General features: G+C 41.5%; 1 protein-coding gene across 1 annotated transcript in view; it reads right to left on the reverse strand.

Moving 5' to 3' along the window:
* LOC147747319 (FRAS1-related extracellular matrix protein 1-like) overlaps positions 1-22,291 on the reverse strand; it is a 1,022,199-nt gene that overhangs the window by 717,765 nt on the left and 282,143 nt on the right. Inside the window, exons 13-14 of the mRNA XM_086953165.1 lie at positions 7,923-8,131; positions 5,542-5,635 (exon numbers count right to left, since the gene is read on the reverse strand). Coding sequence (XP_086809291.1) covers positions 5,542-5,635; positions 7,923-8,131 — 303 coding nt within the window. The remainder of the gene's footprint in view (positions 1-5,541; positions 5,636-7,922; positions 8,132-22,291) is intronic.

Below are 22,291 nucleotides of genomic sequence, written 5' to 3' on the forward strand. Positions count from 1 at the left end.
AATATGTAATTAGTTTACCTCTTGAAGTTTATGTTTTTAGTTTTTAATACAATTCCCAAGTGGTTTCCCACATCATAACCCCATTTTAAGATTACCTCAAGGAATCTACTCATGCTCCAGAAATGTCAACACATCAACAATATTGTAAAGTATATTTGCCAATATGTTTGCATGTGCAAGTTAACTTATGAAAGCACCATACGCTTTCCCAACACGTTTCCTTACAACATTGCTAGAGCTAAAGAAATTCTAACATAAAAGCTCAGTTATTATTCTTGGAAGAAGCTTAGGAAAAGCCGAACACAACTTCTTGCACTCCATAATTTGACCATGAATACATACAGAATTGGGTATAGAGATGCACTACATTTGGACAACACTTGTGATGAGGAGGTTACACAGAAGACTAAGAAACACCCCAGATGGAACTACAGAGGCCTTCTTCCAAATAATACATGTATCAACATGAACAGAGGGGGTAAACCAGGGTATATGAGTTTTCTCCAGTCACGGTCAGGCCAGGACCTGCCATGCTGGCTAGGGTTGGGCACTATAGGAACAAAATGGTTCAGTAAGCAGCAAGGGAAAGGGTCTCCGCCTACCAAGCGAGGGAAGCTATGATGACTGACTTGGTCATTTAGTGGCAGGGAACCACATCACAGCAGCATGTGTCTCCTGGGGGACTGCCTTGAAGGAGCTGACTGTCTAAGCGTTGGGGCAGAGGCTCAAAAGTACTTGTGATGGTCTGAGGAGGCTGTCTGAGAGGATAGGGCTGCAGTGGAGATTGAGAAGTTTGATTGAGAGATTGAGACCCATATACACTACTCCAGGGTGGTCCTGTAGTAGTGGCACCCTCTTTGATGTATACTGCAATCCACTGCCTTTCCCAAAAACATCATCTTTTTACTGTAGACTGTAGTCCCTGTTGGTGTTTTTGTTATTGATTTCCTTATGTCCGTGATCATTTGGATAGTATCCTTATAGGAAATAAATATTAAGATATTGGCTAGGTCGTAAGTAAGAAGTAAATCCCAGTGCTTTTTCAATTCCAAGTCTTTCATTGACTACAATAACAGGTCAGAGCCATTCCAAGATGGCCGCCACATTATCGAGCCTGGCTCAGGGTGCAGCTGTAGACCCTGGTTTGTTGTTGTGGTGCAGTCCTCTTTCTATTGCCATTGCCAGTTGCTGCCATTTTCGTGGGAAATAGGCTTGAGCCAGTATAGGGGAGCAGTTCTGTGCTCAAAATGGCTGGGGGCAATAAAACTGCTGTGCCACTGACCAACAGCTGTACTGTACAGCTACAATTCTGATATTTGACCCACTCCTGCAGCCTGGACATCGAGGGGTTTCCCTAGCTATGATCCTGATGGTACACACTTCCCACTCAGTATATGCTCAGTATATGCAAATCCAAAGGCCGCTCCCGGCATGGGAGGCTTCTCCTCTGCAGGGTTGTTGCAATTATAGAATATGACTTCAGGACAGGCTCGCCCTTGATGGTCCCAGCCGTTTCACAGCTCTGTAGCATCCCTGCTGTGATGAGCGCGATCGTTCCCTGTATGGGAGAACTGCATCAGGGGGCGAGGTAGTGACCGCTCCCCATGGATTTGGCTCGATATATGCAAATTGGTACATGCAAATTGGTATACTGCATGGCCGCTCCCGGCAGGGAGGCTTCTCCTCTGCAGCGTTGATGCACTTATAGGTTATGACTTCGGGCAAGGCAAGCTCCGATGATCCCAGCCGTTTCACAGCTCCGTAGAATCCTCTGCAGTGATTGTTCCCAGTATGGAAGAACGTGCATCAGGGGGCGAGGCGGCAACAGCTCCCCAGGGACTTGGCTCAAGCTGGGTGTATCAGTCGCCAGCTGGAAGCTCGTCTTTGGGCTCTGCGCTAATCTGCCAGTTCCCGGTGGGTCACAGGCTCGAGACCCAAGGTGTTGAATGGCCTGCAGTGGGGGAGGGGGCGGAATTACTGACTGATACCTCGGAGTCTGGGCGATCATCCTCAGTCAGTCCCCCAGCAGCCCACATCGGAGATGGATATCCAGCCTTCTGTTGATGTCGGCTGGATTCGAGGAGCAGCGCTCGGCTAGTGCTCCGTCAATCAGTCAGCAGCAGTGAGGCATCCAACGGACTCACCAGCTTTCCTGATCAATGGCCAACGGTTCTAATTGAGGTGAGAGAGGTCCATGAACGATGGTCTGTGCGGTGCTACGGGGCCAAGCTTGCGCTGTGTTGCTGTGTGATGATGTAGGAGGGCAGCAGGGCGATGGATGGCCACGTTGTACAGGGATATTGACCGATATGGTGATCCCTAACCCAGGAGCTCAGTGGAGGAACTCTCATCCGGTGGCCATCTTGGATTGATAGTCTTTATTGATTTGTACTGCAGTAGAATTTTCTCCACTAGGCGTCCCAAATACACTCATTTTGGGGTTTGCCTATGTTTATCTAGCTTGAAGGACAATGTTCAATTGTTTTATCCCACAAGGCATATATACATTTTTTTATGTAAAATTGAAGGCTGTTAGTTGATGGCTGGTTTTGTAAATACCGAATCGGTAATAGTGAATGGCTTCCCATTCTTTCCTATGGGCCTCCAGGCCAATAGGAATGAATGGGAATTACTGAATCGGTAAATACCGATTCTTAAATACCGAATCTTACCGATTCGGTAAAATTTACCGATTTTTTTCCTACATAGCATTTACCGGTTCTAAAATACCGAATCCGTAAAATTTGGTATTTTAGAATCGGTAAATGTAGATTACCTACATATGGCCCTAAGGGACAATAAATGTTGGTGCTGGGAAAGCCACTCCTGGTCTCTCCTACAGCTCCACAGGTCTCAGGGCATGCTTCAAAGGTCCATCGTTCTCTTCAGCCAAGACTTCTACAGGGTCCAATTCAGATCATCTCTAACTAGACAGCTGGTTCTCCCACACAGGACAAAGCACTTGTTCAAACTTGTTTTGTCCCTTAAGTAGACAACCGTAGGAAAGCTAGATGACACCTGGAGAGCAGATACGTGTCTTTATCAAAAGGTTTTTTGCCTACCTGCTTTTGACTATTTCTTGTAAATGTGCCTACTTATTTTTAGGTCTCGCCTAGGCAGCTCCCATGTGCTGCTCTAGGAGATGAGCTATAGAAATTGATCAGCTCTTTTCAAGCACTCGTGCTTGTGCTGGCATCCACTTTGTGGGAGCGAGCAGCGGCGCACGCGCTAATTGAAAACAGATGGCCCACGCGCCGCTGCTCCCTCTTGCAAGGTGCATGCCAGCACAAGCACGAGTTCTTGAAAAGAGCAGCAGCAGCACAGCCCGCACATTGCTCCTTGCTTCACTGCGCTCAGCTATAGTACTCGCAGGGCTCGCGCTCCCCTCCCTCCACCTCTCACCATTCACGGAGTCTGAGAGCTGCCACTGAACGTACGCAGCTCACCTCTTGCTTTGCTTGACTAGGCTCTGCTCTAGTCCTTGCCGGGGTTGTGCTGCCCGGCACTCACCTCCCTCCTCCTCTCGCCAAATCACGGAGTATGAGAGCTGCCGCTGAATGCACGCAGCTCACCTCTTGCCGCCGAACCTGCTCACACTTGCACTCGCACACTCTGCTCACTCTGCTCTGGCTCCGACTCTGCTAGCATCCGCTTTTAAACTTTTACATTTTGGGGATTAAGATGTAGGTAAGCGGTTTTAGGATTTGTAACAGAGTTCCTGTTTTTGCCTCTTGCTAGTCAATTTCCATCTTCTTTCCAAGACAAACTCTAAGTCTATTTAGTCTTGAAAATATGCCTAGATCAAGTTCCTGGCAGTAACATGAAGCTGGTAGGGTCCGCCCCTTATTCACGTCTACTGACATCAATGGCATAACTGGAATACCTACTCGGTTGCAAGACTTCAGCCTGCGACGGACAACGCTGCTGACAAGCAGGAAAACATGGAGTGGAGTAACATCCTGCACTGAACCGGACCTCATATGCAGTGACTAAGTAAAGGAAGCACTACATCGACAATTTTTGATTGATTTCATATTCTGTAATTTCATGTCTTACTTTATAGGTGGATCATTACTTAATTTTGCACTATGATAATAATTTACTCGCACTGCACGTTCCATAGCGCAATAAATAGTAAGTTCAGTATTATCCAAGTTGTAGATAGGCACCTTAACGATCTTGTAAAGATCAAAGGTTAAGCTGGCCCCTCAGGGGTTTGACACTGTGATTGCATCTGTAAAGACTTACATCACTGAGCAATGAAAGGTTCCTCTGTGGATGTGGTGAACTGGACTTTGGAAGATCTAAATGATGCCTGAACTTCTAAAATGTGAGTAGGCTGAATTAAAGACGTCCATAAATGTGACAAACCCAGCTTCCTCACTAGATTGCCCTATAACCCTCTATTTCTTCGTAAAATCTACTGCATGAGGTGTGCATATTTCTTTGGTTGCCTTTTTTCTCTTTAGTCATTTGTTTGCAACTTTGTGACCTTAATTTTACTTCTATTTTCATCTCTTCTCTGCAAGATTGTATTTTACTTTGATAATACCAGTGCAATATTTTATGTACTACTACCACTATTAAACAAGCATTGGCATAGCCAATAGGTCTCGCCTTTGGACCTTATAAGTATTTAGTTATGCAGCACAATATCCTTTGTGCAACAACATCAGCTGTTGCATGGCTAAATACTTATAAGGTCCCAAAGGCGAAACCTATTGGCTATTCCAATGCTTGTTTCATACAGCATACTGTTAGGTTGTTCTGATTTGACAGGAACTGCTGCTTTGGCACGGTGGTAGCCCCTACATTTTGCAATGGTTCTTCCACTGTGAATTCTGCTCCACTGTCGATTCTAATCAGAGCGGGGGAATTTCATATTTATAGAGTTAACATCTGCATGCCATCCTGGCTTGCAGTAAATGGCTACAATCGATATGCCAGTGCTTATTTTTGGGGACCCACATTTATTTTCCTCTATCAGATATTTACTGAGTGAAGGAGAAGGAAAGACACAATTGGAAAGGAGGGGAAAGAAAAAGACAGCAAACCCGTCAGAAATCAGATACAAGTGCGAAGGGAGAGCACAGTTCAGGCACCGGCACTGCCTTTCACAAATTAAGCACTGCATGCCTCATCTCTGCTGCAGCCTCACCATCGCATGACAAAGAGAGAATACACATGACATTGAAAAGAAAAATATGAGAAGTGATTGCCCGACAACTAAAGTGCACAAAAAATGAGGTTGTGGAGGAATGATAGAGAGCTGGATAAATAGGTACACATACAGGCAGATAGATAGATAGATAGATAGATAGATAGATAGATAGATAGATAGATAGATAGATAGATAGATAGATAGATAGATAGATAGATAGATAGATAGATTAGATCTCATCAACAGAGAGCTGCATGAAAAGACGGACAGAAATTCTTTAGTTATTTAAACTTTTAAAGTTTGAAATATTCTTTTCATGAATGCAAATATATAAAATGCATTAATGTTCTAATTAAAGTCTAGCTCACGTTTTTCATTACCTGCACTCTTAACACTCCATCTGCAGCATTGAATCCATCTGTTACTGTAAATATAACTGCATCTTCATATGTTTCTGAATCATCATGCTGGTACCTATAAATGCAATTATGAACATCGTTCATTAATATTGCGTGACAGGATTACTAAATTGTTTCGTCTTTATCAGATTGGTTGTATCGCTGTGTTCAGTAGCAACAGCACGTAACAAACTGAGAATTCAACTACTTTTTGAACGATCACGAATAGAAATATTTAAAAAGTCTAAGTAAGTTATGTTAGTCAAGTGGAATCATACGGATGACTCCAACAAGGGAATATGATTGGTTGACTCCCGACTTCCTGCCCCATGAAAAGACAAGCCTCTCATTTCATTGATCGATCTTTTAACCACCTCCTGTCTTGATTGGCCAAGGTAAAGCTGGCTGTTCGGCTTTAAAACAGTGCCATTGTGCAGTCTTTTGAAGTAATCTGATGATGTCATTGCCTGGTTACAGTGCAATTATTTCACAGTTGTGTTGTTCGCATGGCATGTACGTTTGATTGTTAGGATGGCTCATCTTGGGCTTATGGAGAGCAAGAACGATAAACCAAGGGTGAAGAATACCTTCACGGACAAGTTTATTGAAAAATGCATGCAGTTAGTTTAGATTCATTTTTAGAGGCTGATCAGGTTCAAGGCGAGTTATCATGTTGACCATGCCCTAAGCGTACCACTGCGTCTGCCATAAAGCAGAGGGTGGACGTTGTATTCAGCGGCAGCTCTCCATTAAAGCGGAGGAGCGTTTCCTCACTGCTTTTCAGCTGTGCAAACAAGAAAAATATAAAAATGATAACAAAAACAATGTTATTATCCTTTTATTTTTCAGCATTAGGACAGTCTGGGTCGGGGTTGGGCTATCGTGGTGGGCACTATAAGTGCGCATGTCAATGTGGCCGGCCGTCTTCGAACAGCCATACCGACATGTGCACTTACCATTTCTCCAACCAAGGCTGTGTTACACAGCCGGGTGGAGAATACGACACAGGCTCCCAGGCCTTGTCTGAGGCCCACACCAGGCCGCTCCAACCAATCCCAGCACTTCTCTCATGCTCGTAGTAGTATTAACAGCATGACAGCAGTGTTGTGATTGGCTGAGAGTATTCTGGGAGCCTGTGCACTGCCAGGAGTCGACAGGAATAGAAGAAGATGGAGGCGGCAGCCGGCAGGTAAGTAATCTTTTATTCCCCCGTGCTGCCTCACCACTGTCCCGAGGCAGCCGCCACTGTGCATATTCAGTATTGCCGTATGCTACCATCTGTCTTCTGGTGCAGCTTGATAAGTGACTTTTGATGCCAGCAGCCACAGGAAAGTAATTGGCATTTTATTCCATTCTTTGAGCGCTTGAGGGAGTGGTTTCCTTGTGTGGCATTATTGTGTTTTTCATTAAATATTACAGTTAGAATCCATATTGCGTTAGTAGTTTAGTGTTTGGAGAAATGATAGGAAGATAGATGGCCATTACCCAAAGATAAACAAGCAAGTAATTTGCTGCCTAAAGCCTAAACTAAAATTGAACAGGGTACCACATTTTTGACTGAATTTGTGACCACTTGCATTACGTTTCCACATCCACTTTTTGGCACTGTATCTCCGTGAGGATAATTTAGGGGTTTATACAACAGGAGATCCACTATAAATTGATGTTCTCCTGCTACGTCAAGCCCACGGATTTGCTTTCCCATGTAGAGATGGTTAAGTGGCAGGATGGTATCGGAAAAGCCTCAGCTTGCTCTGCTGGCTTTTACCTTTGACCTGGTGTCCGCTCTGCTACAGAACTGTCAGGCCCCAGTGACAATTGCCCATCCTATTTAATGCAGGATGTCTATCACCGCAGTTCCCTGCTTAAGACTGCCATGTGAGCCAAGCGGAGAGGATGTGGCGCAAAGGTCAGAGCTGCCGACTCCAGAGCTGGAGATCCGGGTAAGGGTTCCAGTCTCGGCGTCGCCTCAACATCCTGTGATCCTTGGCAAATCACTTCATCTTCTTTGACGATGGACAGCGCCTGGATAAACATAACACGCAGAGAGAAAACTCATCCCCGAAAAACCAAATAAGCTGTGAAGTCAGTGCAAGTAACGTTACGCCAACCCTACGAAGTTCACCGCCTTCCCCACAATTGCTGCACCAGCCTTTGCAATTATAGTGTTAGATAGTCCTGCTCAGCAGGCTGGGATTAGTAAACATGGTCGCTGTAGTCTTATCTTAATAAGTTACATACATTAATAAAATACTGAATATTTCTGTTCATGCATGTTTTATAGAAAAGGGTTTTTCATATTTTATTTAAAAAAATACAACAGTCTTTAATGGCACAGAAAACCATCGAAATAGCATCCTTACCTGACTTTAAAAGTCTGCAAGTCTCCGAGAGTAAACGTATCTCCTTCTTGAAGAATGACACCATGTGCTTCAACAGTACCATGAAGGGGGCGTGTTTTCACTTGAACTCTGATGTCATCATTTCTCGTGTCAATATCAGTCACCATGAGATTTTCTCCAGTGATGTAGGAGCTGGACCCCTCTTCTGCTCTGATAGGATTGGTGAAAATCTGAAATAGGGATTAGGTCTCAATCAGGAAAAACAACATGCAGGATGACATGTACACTATGCAGTGCACCTAAGAATTCCCAGGTGCTAAACAATATCCCTTTAACATATTGCAGAATGTATTTTATTCCTTATAATACATGGCAACAGGATCACCCATCCCACAAACAGCTTAAATGCTCGTTTCATATGCTTGTTCATATGGAAGAGCATCGTTGCAGACATAAGGAATAAAAGTGAAATGTAGAGCAAAATTAAAACACCAAACCAGTGAGAACATTGTTGCAAATCATAGAATCCTTACATAAATGAGATTTAAAAATGGCAGTAGCACAAAGTGAGTAGTAAGACATAGAACAACGCTGTCTTTCCTGTAATGAACTATAGTGTGCAAAAAATAATCATGTTGCCATAAATGTCTCCTTTGTGCTAATTTCTGTTCATTTTAGATACTCAAGGTTATTACTATTGAGAGTACGCTCAAATACCAATTGATCAACAGCCCCTCCGCACATTATCTTTTTATCCATAAACTATTTAAGAACTGTCTTCTCTACAAACTGCCATTTAACTCATATGCCACACCTTTCTGCAACTACATTTTCCTCAATTGCAAACAAACAACAGTAATCTTCTTAGGCTGTTAGAACCCTGATTTCCCTTTGGTTATTTTCACTCCCTTCTTAATCCTGACCCACTTCTTCACACCATCTTTTACTTCCTTTGCCTGGAAAAAATTGTTCCAAGAGCAGGTCTATGTCCAGATAAGATCAGACGCAAACGAGAAGTCTTCTGGATTTTTTCATTAGAGACAACAATATCGGGACTCAATTTAGAAATCCCGTGGGAACAAGCCATTATATAGCCCTTGAGTCAGTAACTATGAAAGGTTTCCTTCTACATGCTGTATATATTAAGTAAGGTAGGAAAATCATAGTTATTACATAATGGCCAGATTTATAAACAAACCTCTTTTCAAGTGTTATTTATACATTAAATCTAACAGATTAAGGATCTAAGTAATATCTTGAATTTCCATTCAAACTAAATATTGACGCACCATATGCTGCGCTATAAAGTTAGGGAAATATATTTTGCTGATTCTCTATATCGTGGGTAGAATGTTGAATAACACTCGAGAATTCCAAATTAAACTGAAATAAATATAATCTACTATTTCTGTTACCACCAAAATTTGGATCAAATACTAAATTAATATGACTATATTTTGTAAATCTCGCCACCTATGCAATACATTAATATGCTTAGTGACTTGATACACATTATCAGTAGAAAATATCAAGATGAACAGATTCTATTTGCTTTTTACGTCTGTATCTATAAACAATAATGAAACTATGAAAGAGCGAGATGTTTGTTGATTCGAGTTCATTGTTTGGTTTTTCATAAAATGGGAGATAAAAACTAGTTTTAACATTGCGCATTCGTGATTAACAATATCTGCAAAGAACAGACAGGTCCGTTTTCAGTGTCAGGTATTTAAACACAACAAGTAAAATGGTTGGTCCGTTTTTAGTGTCAGGTATTTAAATACAATAAGCAGAAAGCCTAGCTTCTGTCTCGGTTGACCGTTTTAGTCCATCATTTTTTTAGCTGACCAAGCAAGTCCCCTTTACATGACGTATATATCTAAGCAACAAAATATATGGAAGGTTCCCCTGGTTATTAGACACAGGTAGGGGGAGAGTACTGCAAAAAAAGGAGAGACCTGTGTTTTGTAGTAGACTCAATAGGGTCAGGAATACTGACTAGAACAAAACAAAGCTAGGGCAAGACTCATAACTAGAGGGTCCTTGAATAATCACAACATAATCTACTGGTAATATAAATGTCAAGCACTATCCCTTTACATACCTCCAAACAATATTTGATAATCAAAAATATATACAACAGGTAAACACACCAGTGAAGTGAAAAGTATAAACACAATTTATTAAAATGCCTCCCTGTCAGGGTTACAATCTAAATAAAATCCAGTAAAATATTCACAAAAAGTGAAATAAAGTTAAAAAAAGGGTCAAAGTACAAAGGTCGACGCTGCGTTTCGGTGTGAGTTTATATTGTTTACACCTTCTTCAGGACACTTTGACAGTTCAAAATAAATCTGATATTGTTGAAGTTTCTCTTTTAACCATTGAGAAAACTTCTAAACCAACCGGATATCTGTAAATCATCTGTACCTTGACTTTGCACAGTAGCCTGGTCTCAATTTAGGGTGCAAGGTAAAGAACAACGGAGGAGCCACCGGCCTTCTCAAAATAAATTTATAGGGACAGCCTTTGGTCCTTTTCTGACTTTAGGATCCCACAGCTATATGTCCAATTTCGAACGCTGTGTTCTATTCTGTTAATTGTGATTCATCACCTGAAGGGTATTGGTCGGCCTCCCTGCTCCTCCGTGTTCCGCGTCATCCGTGTTACCATAAACTATTTAAGAACTGTCTTCTCTACAAACTGCCATTTAACTCATGTGCCACACCTTTCTGCGACTACATTTTCCTCAATTGCAAACAAACAACAGTAATCTTCTTAGGCTGTTAGAACCCTGATTTCCCTTTGGTTATTTTCACTCCCTTCTTAATCCTGACCCACTTTCTCACACCATCTTTTACTTCCTTTGCCCCTGTTCATTAAAAAAATATTGTTTATACTTGTCTTAAGCTTTTTGTCTCACAATACAGAAAGGAGTTCATCTTTTTATCTCATGGGTGGTAGTGACCCGAAAAGCCCACATAATTTCTTTTAACTTCCTTCTCCTAACGCTAACCTCTTGACATGATAAATTGTATAATCCCCTTAATTTAATAGCACTGTCAAACCCCTGTATATGTCCATTCTCAGTTGGGAGATATATCAAAGTCCCCTTGTGTTCAGTGTTCAAATGTATTTAATAATACTTCATTTTTTAAAACTCATCTAAAAACCATTGCCAAATGTGACAGTGTACTTCCCTTTAATGAACACTTTACAAGTCCCAAAAGCAACATAATTAGTAGCATTATTAATTATCTCTACTTCTGGCCACTTCACAGACATATCAATGATCTCCAAAATGTATCTACCACTGACATTGATGGTTCAGAGAGAGCCAACTATGCCAAGATCTAAGTGTTCTCATGGCATACTGGGTTATTTTATTGAAAATAGTGTGGGGGGGGGGGGGTAATGTTTTAGAGTTTATTCTGCTCTTTCACATTTAAACATTCCCACACATGCCTTCCCTCTTCTATTGACATATCCGACTATCAATACTTGTCACTCACTCATTTTTGTAGGAACAATGCCCAAATTCCTTTCATGTGAATAATCATTACTTATTCCTTCGTATATTGAATAGAATAACTGTCTCCCCACATGTGATATTCCCTATCCTTTGTCAGTTCTTTAATACACTCTCAGAAATATTGTTCCATCAAGCTCATTTTACTTGTCTTTCAGAGCAACTATTCCTTATGTACACCTAACTTCTGGAATAGTGCTCTTGACAGAAGGCCTGTAAACAAATTACACCAGATACGTACACGTTTATTTCTGTAATTTCATAGAGGCATGCAGTAAACCACCCGTAGTTAACATCTTTGTGAATGTTTTATTATCCATTTTCAAATCTATTATGATAAATAAATTAGAAATCCTTACAGACAGCGGCATTTCACCAATCTGTGTAAAGCGCAATGTTGTTAATATAAGATGCTGTAGTCTTCTTCCAGTTTGCAGGAGTAATGTATTGGGCAACAACCATGTGAGACCTTTAGGCCATGCACCACAGCTGCTTCTAAACGCAATTCTAAAGTAAACAGGCACGGAATCTCCTGACACAGACCCCTGGTACACCATTGGATAGTGAGAATTCTGCAGTACAGTTTTATATTAAGCACAGACATTACAACACATCAAACACTATCAAACACAACAACACGGAATGAACCCATCTACTCAATCACAACCATACTCACTAAAACAAGAAGGAAAGACCATATAATTATCAGACAGTGGAGAAAATACTTACAGAGAATAGAGAACTGGGAGACAACAAACATGAAAATACAAAAAGGTACTCTATCACCCTCCAGGCAACAATACAGCACAGTAAACAAAGTCAACTCTAGAGAAAATCTTCCAACCAACCCGATGGCCAGCAGTTCCTCTGTATGGTACTCCGCCTCAAATTCCTAAGTGATGGTATGGTGCCCAGAAATCTGTGAAGGTTAGTGGGTGCATTACCAAGAACACTGGACATACCATCCACAATACCTGAAGAAGTATCTCTACTCCCTCCGTCAAGCTTTCAGTCTTTCTCATTAACTTCTTCCTGACAAAAACGTTTTTTATGAAACAAGGTGGCTCGTCTCAAATTATATATTTAACAGTTGTCTAGCATGACCCAATTGTCTCCCACTTCTTTCACCTTGACTGATTCTGTAAACTTAGACAAACCCTGATTGGGACTTTCACCCAGTCCTCTTTACTAATGCAATGAACATAGACTCCTGGGTTCCAGACTAATGACAGACCAATGGCCTTAGCTCTTTCAACTGCGAAGGGACTCGTTTCATGACAGGGCACCTGCCTCTAATGAGTTCAAAGACCAATTTACCAAAAACAGGGTGCATGGTGGTGCTAATGGCATGTCTATCACTGCTCCTTGCTGATTCAACCTCGACTTTACTACTAACTCCAGGGTCCCTTTTACTAATCTGTTTACGGTCTCCACCGTCCCATTTCTTTAGGGATTGTATAAAGAGGTACCCATGTATTTAACACTTAACTGCTGTAGGAAAGCACACCTCTCTTTAAAAGTTAATCATGTATCATTGTCTATGACCAAGCATGGCAGAACACTTTCCATATGGAAAGTCTCTCCAGACACAGCAGCTGTGCAGTGAATACTTATGTTACACATGAACACCACTTTCACACATGCTGCCTTGGCAGCTACAAGAACAGCAGCGTACATTTTTGCTGTTCAGGCAAAATCCAGAAAGGTCCAATGATATCTAGACACACTTTCTCCCAAGTAAATCATGCATCGCCAAGAAGTTGGTTCTGTCGACAAGTCCCTACACCAACCTTCAGATGTTTCTCCACTTCCTGCCACACACCACACACAGAAAATCCAGGGTTTTCTTCTTATCCTGCATTAACAGCCACCAAAACCTTTCTTTCAACCTTTTGCCTTTAATAGATGGACCCAAATGTTCTCCTTGGGCTAGTGCAATAAGGTTAAGCCTAACTCAGAAACTGAGGCACAAACTTATCACACCTAATTACCGCATGTTCTCCACAAAAAAACATACACAACTACTACTTGCACATATGGACGTACTCCAGGTGAAACAACACTTTCTCTCCATGTAACACTTTTACGGAAAATGTATGTTAAGAAGCTTACTGAAATCTGAGTTGTATGCATGGCAGAATTCTCACTTACAAGCGATTGCTGTCATCAGGATTGATTTCCTAGATGTGTCTCATCAACTCATCGCCAAAAATGTGTGTAAATAAAAGATGCTGTAGTCTTCTTCCAGTTTGTAGAAGTAATTTATTGGGCAACAACCCTGTGACCCTTGGGAATATACCCCTGGACCACCATTGCATAGTGAGAATTCTACTAAAAAGCACTATACATTAAATACAGACTTTTCTGCACTTACCTATCACAGTAATACTCTAACCCCTTCGCTGTTAGGCCTCTCCCCCTCCCCCTGTGTAAGCCTTTTTGGCTTTTTGAGTTAGTTGGCATTTAGGCCCCTGTAACTTTTTGTCCACATAAGGTGTCCATGCCAATTTTACGTCCTTTTCTTCCAGCATCATGGGGATTTTAAAGGTACCCAGGATTTGTGGATTTCCCTGGAGGGGACCCAGAAAGTAGCCAAAATACAGCAATTTCTTTCTTTTATTTTTTAAATGAGGAAAAAGTGCTGCAGAAGAAAGCGTCTGTTTTTTTCCCTGCAAATGGTATCAACAAACAGTTTGTGGTATTGAAATCACCATCTTTCCAGCTTTCAGTGAAATACAGATTTTTGTCAGAAAACCAACTTGTTTACAGAGTTTTGGCATTTTACTTGGACAAAGCCTATTTTTGATGCCTTTTTTACTTTTAACCTCCTTCCAGTAAGTGGTAGAAATGGGTGTGAAAACAATAATGGATCTTGGAAAGCTATACATTTCTGAAAAGTAGACAAAACTCTGAATTCTGCAAGGGGTCACTTGTGTAGACCCTTCAAGGTTTTTTATAGAAACTAACAGTTGAATATATGCAACATTGAAAATGAGTTGAAAAAAAAAAAGCCATTTGTGCCAAGGTTTATGACAGATGTTTTAAAGCTATACACCGTTACATCTGCTGGACCCTTCTGGTTGTGGGAAATATATAGTACTTGTAGGTTCATCAAGAGCCCGAGGACCCTAGAGCCAATAACTTAGCTGTGTCTTGCAATGGTTTTTCATTGTGTACTGGGTATATAGCAATTCATTTGGTAAAATGTAAAGCATGAAAAATAGGTATCAAGGACACATATGTATTTCTGAAATCAGAACAAAATATAGAGTTCAGAAGCAGTAGCTATATACACATCTCTGAAATTGTGGGTACCCATACTAGCATGTGAATTATAGGACATTTTTCAGAGCTACTTCTTTTTTACACATTGTCTTACATTTCGAAGGCAGAAATACATAGTAAGTCAATAGGTAATAACAATTGCTCTACAACTCTGTGTTCCCCTAAGTCTCCCAATACAAAATGGTACATCACTTGTGTGGGTATGCCTAGTGCCCACGACAGGAAACGGCCCAAAACGCAACGTGCATACACCCCATTTTCACAGTGAAAACAGATCCTTTTTTTTGCAGAGTCCCTAGCTGTGGATTTTGAATCCAAGCTCAGCCGGCACCTAGGGAAACCTAGCAAACCCATAAGTTTTTAAAAACTACAAACACAGAGGAATACAGGATGGAGTGACTTGAGTGGCTCTCACCAGGTTCTGTTACTCAGAATCCCTTGCAAACCTTGATCTTTGGGGAAAAAAAAATCCTCACATTTCTGTAATGGAAAGTTCTGGAAACTGTGTAGAGCCACAGAATTCCACAAACCCAACATTCCCCAAAGCCTTCTGATACCAATGGTACCTCACTTGTGTGTGTTTGCCTAGTGCCTGCAACAGGAAACAGGCCAAAACGCAATGTGGAAACACCACATTTTTACAGTGAAAACTGACCCTTTTTTTTTTAAAGTTCCTAGCTGTGGATTTTGAACCCTAGCTCTGCCAGTACCTAGGGAAACCTAGCAAACCAATACATTTCTGAAAACCAGACACCCAGGGGAATCCAGAAGAAGGTGACTTGTGTGGCTCACACCAGATTCTGTTAGCCAGAATCACTTGCAAACCTCAAACTCTGTCACAAAAACACATTTTACTCACATTTCTGTGATGGAAAGTTCTGGAGTCTGTGTGGATCCACAAAATTCCACCCACCCGCATTCCCCAAAGTCTCCCGATAAATATGGTGCCAAACTTGTGTGAGCAGGCCCAGTGCTTGTGACAGGATAAGGGCCAAAATGCAACATGGACACAGCACATTTTTCCAGTGAAAACTGATCCTTTTTTTGCAAAGTGCCTAGCTTTGGATTTTGAACCCTAGCTCTGCCGGCACCTAGGGAAACCTGGCAAACATATACATTTTTGAACACTAGACACCCAGAGGAATCCAGGGTAGAGTGACTTGTGTGGCTCCCATCAGGTTCTGTTACCCAGAATCCCTTGCAAACCTCAAACTTTGTTAAAAAAAGCACATTTACCCCACATTTCTGTGATGGAAAGTGCTGGAATCTGCGTGGGTCCACAAACTTCCACCCACCCCACATTCTTTAAAGTCTCCCGTTAAAATGGTACCTCACTTGTGTGGGTGGGCCAAGTACCCACGGCAGGGAAGGGGCCCAAAACATATTGTGGAGACATCAAAATGACTTATTGCAAAACAACCTGGTTTTGCAAAGCGGCTCACCTGGGTTTTTGGCCCTGCGTTCGCTGCCCATCTATGAAAACCTACCAATCCCAAGCAGCTTTCAAAACTAGACACCCGGGGGAGTTCAGGAAGGTATGGCTTGCATGGATCCCCCAATGTGTTCCTACCCAGAAACCCCTGCAAACTTCAAATTTAGCTGAAAAAATTATTTTTTTCTCATATTTCTGTGTGGAAAAGTTGTGGGATCATTGGGCTGGCACAAATTTCCTACCACCCAGCATTCCCCCAGGTCTCCCGATACAAATGGTACTTCACTCGTATGGGTGGGCCAAGTACCCACAACAGGCAAGGGCCCAATAAAGATTGTGGAGACATCAAAATGACCTATCACAAAACAACTTGGTTTTGCAAGGGGGGCACCTGGGTTTTCTGCCCCGGGCTCAGTGGCCATCTAGGGAAACCTAACAAACCCACTCATTTCAGAAAAATAGACATACTTGGGAGTCCAGGGAGGTATGGCTTGCATGGATCCCCCAACGTTCCCCTACCCAGAATCCCATGCAAACCTGGAATTTAGCTGAAACAAATTACTTTTTCCACACATTTGTGTGTGGGATCACAATGTCCTACCACCCAGCATTCCCCTTGTTCTACCGAGTAAAATAATACTTCACATGTTTGGCTGTCCAATGCAGAATCTGTATTTGTTTTTTTAAATGTAGCACTTAGAATTTGCTGTGCTATACACTTAATCTATATCTTTTTGGCCTTCCCATTCACAGGCCCTTGGCCCACCCACACAAGTGAGGTACTGTCTCCATCTGCCTCCTGGGGGGGGAGAGACAGTCTTTTGCCTTATTTGGGGAGGGACAGGGGGGGAATCAGCATGACCATCAGGGCAGCCCCTTACCCCTGGCCTAGATAATTAATCTTTGGTGTCTAGGGTGTTTTCTATCCCCCCTCCAGAGGGGCAGATTGGGTGCTACTGCCCCCAGAGAAAGACTGGCTGTGGCAGAATAAAATGGGAAGCAAAGGTTGTTGTCCAAGGGTCGCTCCCCCCTCACTGGTGACTAGTGGGTGGATCCCCAAGCAACAATCCACTAGGGTGCATCTGGAAAGGGGAGATTCTCCCCTTTCCAGCAATACCTCTCCCAAGTGTTTTGGTGCTCAGGGGGATGAGATAGCCTCGCGAGCACCGAAACAATGAAAGTGAAACTAAGGGGGTCATTAGGATGACAGGCGGACTTAGTCCGCCCGCCATCCTATCGGATAATGGGACCGCCTGCCATAAGGGCGGGGGTCCCGTTGGGGGCATTAGGATGCGCCCGCCACAGTGGCGGGCGCATCCTGTATTTTTAACATTGTGGAAGGCGGTGCTCTCAGCACCGACCGCCACAATGCTAAAAATGCATGTATGCATTTGCATACACAAAGCGGCAGGCACCGTGCGGTGCCTGCCGCATTGCGTATGCAATTGCAGGGGGGTACCACAGGTGAAATGAAGACAGCCTGCCATTCCGTGGCGGCAATAGGCATCTGTTTTGGCCCATGCTAATATGGCTGGTGGTGTCTGATAGACACTGCCACCATATTAAACCTTTTCCACCGCGGTAGCAAGGCAAGGCGGAAAGACAGTCGATGCGGCCCCCCCGCCATAGTAATATGGCAGGGGGGAAATGGGTGGCGGGCGGGTGAGGATGTCTGGCGGATCGCCACCACCTGCATGGCGGTGGCGATCCGCCAGACATCCTAATGGGCCCCTAAGTTTCAGTTTAATTTTCAATGTAATGACGTCCGCGCCCATGCAGGTGATCCTCATTTCGGAAATAAAAACAGGCCTCAGGAGGTTAGGGAAGCTCCTCCCCAACCTTCTGAGGCCCAAAAAAAGAAGAAATCCCTCTGCTGATTGCAGCAGAGGGATTTAGTGCACCTATCCTCATGAAGGAATGGTTTGTCATGACGACAGGAACACTGGTGCTCATGATGGAACCATTCCATCATGAGCACCAAAAGCGTTCATTAAAATTAATGATATCCACTCTAACCCTTACCTTGCTGTTAGCCCCTTCCTTAGCCACAACCAAGGGGACCAATCAGAAAGTGTTCATTTATTCTTAATATCTTCTTTGATCCACTTTCTTTAACTCAATTACTACTTCTTCAGTGATGCCTAGAGGCGCACTCCTCACTTCACAAATTTTGGTATAGTGCAATCTTTTGCAATGATTTTATATCCAAACCTGGATTGTTTACCAACTTCTCTATTAAGTGCATTGGGCAACGTCTTCAACATAATATTATCAGTGAATTCACCTTCATCCACTACCAATACTTGCTCTTCCCTATACAGATCCAGTACAATATTAAGTATAGTATTTCCACGATAATCTTTTGGGTTTACGCCTGCTGGAATAACCATATCAACAGCTCCTGTAAAATGTTGTCTCATCACAGGTTTTGTAGGTATTTGTTTGCATGTATCTATACTTGTAGAGTGCAAACCTAGCCTGAGAGCAACTGAACACTGAACAAGGGATGGGAACGCCAAGAAGAAACAGTTATTGGGGAAGGTGAGTGTAGCCTTTTGTTGGAAATTGGGTTACTGGTTGAAGGGTGAGAAACCCTACTCAAACATCAATCACAATCTTTGTCTGAGGGAAACATAAGCAAACCACAAATTAGGTGTGCTCTGGTAGCTTTGCACAAGGATCCAGGCTTAACTTAGAAGCAATGTGTGAACTAATTATGCGGCACTTCAAACAGTTACAAAGTAAAAAGACAACACAAGAAAAAAACAATCAGTAAAACTGGCGATATGGAATTTTAAAGATTTAAGTAAAAATAGTGCCTAAAAGCACAAAGTGACAACTTTGGTTATCTGGTCTCGATGGACCGAGATGAAGTCACAACTTCAGGTCGACCATGATGGAGCACGGCCGGATACAGGCACCAACATAGGCCTCCTGAACATAAATCGTGGTGTGCGTAGCATTATGAGATTCCACGTCGAGGATGAGTCTCGCAGTGGCAGTTCTGAGAAGCTAGGGGTCTGCAAGGCGGGGTCATCATTGAGGATGCCATCAGCAGGGGGACTGTCATGTGAAGTCCTGCCTCTAAGATGCATCATGCACCGACTTGCTTTGAAGACGTTGAGTTGGTTGCGTTGCGAGTCCTGTATTGTTGTCGAGGATGCAGTCGTCGAGGTGCTTGAGATGCGTAGACCTATGTCAAGGATGTGTCACACAGCAGCAGTTCTGAGGAGACTGTGAACTGCAGCGTTGGGATTGTATGAAGCACCAGCTGGTTCTGAAGAAAATACAGAGCTTGAGATGCAGAGTCTTGTGTCAACATTGAGGACACCATCGACGAGGGGCTTGCGATAAGAAGGCCTGCATCGAGGATGCATCACGTGGTGGCTGTTCTGAGGAGACTGCGGGCTGATATGCGAAGTCAAGCATTGGGAATGTGTGGCGCACTGGCTGTTTCTGAAGAAGTTTCAGAGCTTGCAATATGGAGTTCTGCATTATCGTCAAGGATGCAGTCAATGAGGGACTTGTGATAAGACGGCCTGCAACCCGAGAAACTAGTGAAAGAATGACCACTCAATTTGCTAGCGTTTTTAATGTACAGTAACAATTCCAAGATATCCATGCATAGTTCCATGTTACTTAAAAAGGCAGGATTCTTTGAATGTTTCACTGTTTGCAAAGGGAGACTCTGGCAGCTATGAAGATCCCGCACTTCTTTCAGGTAGGCCTGCACAAAATATTTGAAAGCAGAGTTGCAAATCGGTTTGGCACAAATTGATGGGTTAATTGGCTTACAAATTTCCTTCTTGTGGGGAGAGATCAAACAATTAAGAAATATAGGTTGGTTTTATATTGTTTTAACACAGCTATGTAAAAATGGATGAAAGCTGATTTACCCATGTTAGACAAACACCTTAGAAATCTACAATGCATAAAAAATTAAAACAAACCATACAAAATCTCATAACCAACCACATCATTCAAAGGTGCTAGTCTCAACTATATTAAAACATAATAATGTTAGGAGCTCCATTGAAAACAATGGTGTTCTACGAGCTTCTAATGGCCGGTAGAAGCGCGGAGCTGCAACATTCCAAAGTTTGTTCACAGAAGTTGTAAGACTAGTTTGTATATGAGAGGTCTTTGTCTTGAGTGCTATAGTGGCACAACCCAGTGGCAAAGTTTGATGACTAAAAAGTAAACATGTAAATGAAATCTTAATAGCATTTCCTTTTTCATTTCTGCCTACATTTATTCTATGAATAGGTTAAGTTTTAGCAATACTTAAATTATAGAGCTGCTCTATAATTTAACTATTTGAAGCCCAACCAAAACCTTTTAAAACCCTTATACATCACAAACTACTTAATAGATTTACACTAAACCAAAGCCTTCCCTCTGAGTAAAGTTCTAATTTCATGCCAAGTTTGGTGTAATGTTATTATGCATTTTTTGCTGTGTTAAAGTTTCCTATGGGAGTAAGAATGCAAAATGCTCTTTGTTTGACTCTTCCTTCATTATCAAACCAGTGGCAAAGTTTGATGACTAAAAAGTAAACATGTAAATGAAATCTTAATAGCATTTCCTTTTTCATTTCTGCCTACATTTATTCTATGAATAGGTGAAGTTTTAGCAATACTTAAATTATAGAGCTGCTCTATAATTAAACTATTTAAAGCCCAACCAAAACCTTTTAAAACCCTTATACATCACAAACTACTTAATAGATTTACACTAAACCAAAGCCTTCCCTCTGAGTAAAGTTCTAATTTCATGCCAAGTTTGGTGTAATGTTATTATGCATTTTTTGCTGTGTTAAAGTTTCCTATGGGAGTAAGAATGCAAAATGCTCTTTGTTTGACTCTTCCTTCATTATTGATCTGCAGGAAACGTGACCACCTGACATAAGCCCGGATAAGTGTTAGCTAGCTAGTGTGTAATCCATTATAAAGTAAGACATTTTTCGTAGCATCAGCAGCCAACAGGTATCAGTACAGTCATTCAATACATACTTAGGAATAAGTATGGCTGACAAATGCGTTAAACAACTTGCCCAGTACATATAGGAAATTAGTCACTGCACATTTATGATGCAGCACTTGACATTGGCTGTTAAATACTGGTTATTAAATTATGTTCTGTTTTAATCCATGCAGGTTTCTACCTGCCACCTAAATCTAAACTATATATATTTCCTCAGTGTCTCTAAGTAAATACTGGATAGGACATCTTTCACTGCTTCACTTTGGGAATGTTGGTTAACAGGTTTTGTCTTTGAATCCAAATGTCTGTCAATGCTGTTAATAGTGCTACATGTCAATCACATTTCCAATTTTACATCCACTGACTACAAAATTAATGAAATGCAGTTCATGAAAGGTAAATTATATCACCCCAAAAATATTAAATTACTTCAGAGTAGAAGGTATGCAGGTATAAATTTGACTCCAGCTGATATAATCATTGGGATGTATCTCCCCTTTGCATTGAAAAAGGTGCCTCGGTTTTGCTAAAAGCTAAAAATGTACTCCAAAGTGAACATATTGACTCATTTCTCCTTGAAACAGCCTTCTTCACAGTTAAGTGCCATACTGCTTACCCCAAAGATGGTTCAGTGACACAATATCAAAACCATAAATATCGTGATACCAAAATATTGTGTCAAAAATGTCAATCACAAAAATATTGTTTTTCTAGACATATAATGATAAGTACAAAAATATCTGGAAAAAATATATTTTACACTAATATCGAAATATATTTATGACAATATTGTATTTTTACTATATATGTAGTTTACTTAAGTAAAACTTAAATAATTTAACATATACATTAATAGAATGTAAATTAAATATGTTTAATATTTTAAAAAATATATAAATGTTTTCTAATGTAAACAAACACACACACATGTAAATCAAATTGTATGTCTATGTATACATATATAACGTAAAACTATTCAAAAATATAAATGTTAACATATTACATTTTAAAATTGTTTTAAAATTTACCAATTTAAGACTTCAATATATATTTACATACACACAAAATAAACAACAAATAAACTACAAAAAAGTAACTTTTCCGTTTCAATTATACATAAAAAGTAAAGGATATATAAAAATACATTTAACTAAACATCTT

Source organism: Lissotriton vulgaris, chromosome 1_1 (genome assembly GCF_964263255.1).
Source record: "Lissotriton vulgaris chromosome 1_1, aLisVul1.2, whole genome shotgun sequence".
In the NCBI taxonomy this organism is placed as follows: Eukaryota; Metazoa; Chordata; class Amphibia; order Caudata; family Salamandridae; genus Lissotriton; species Lissotriton vulgaris.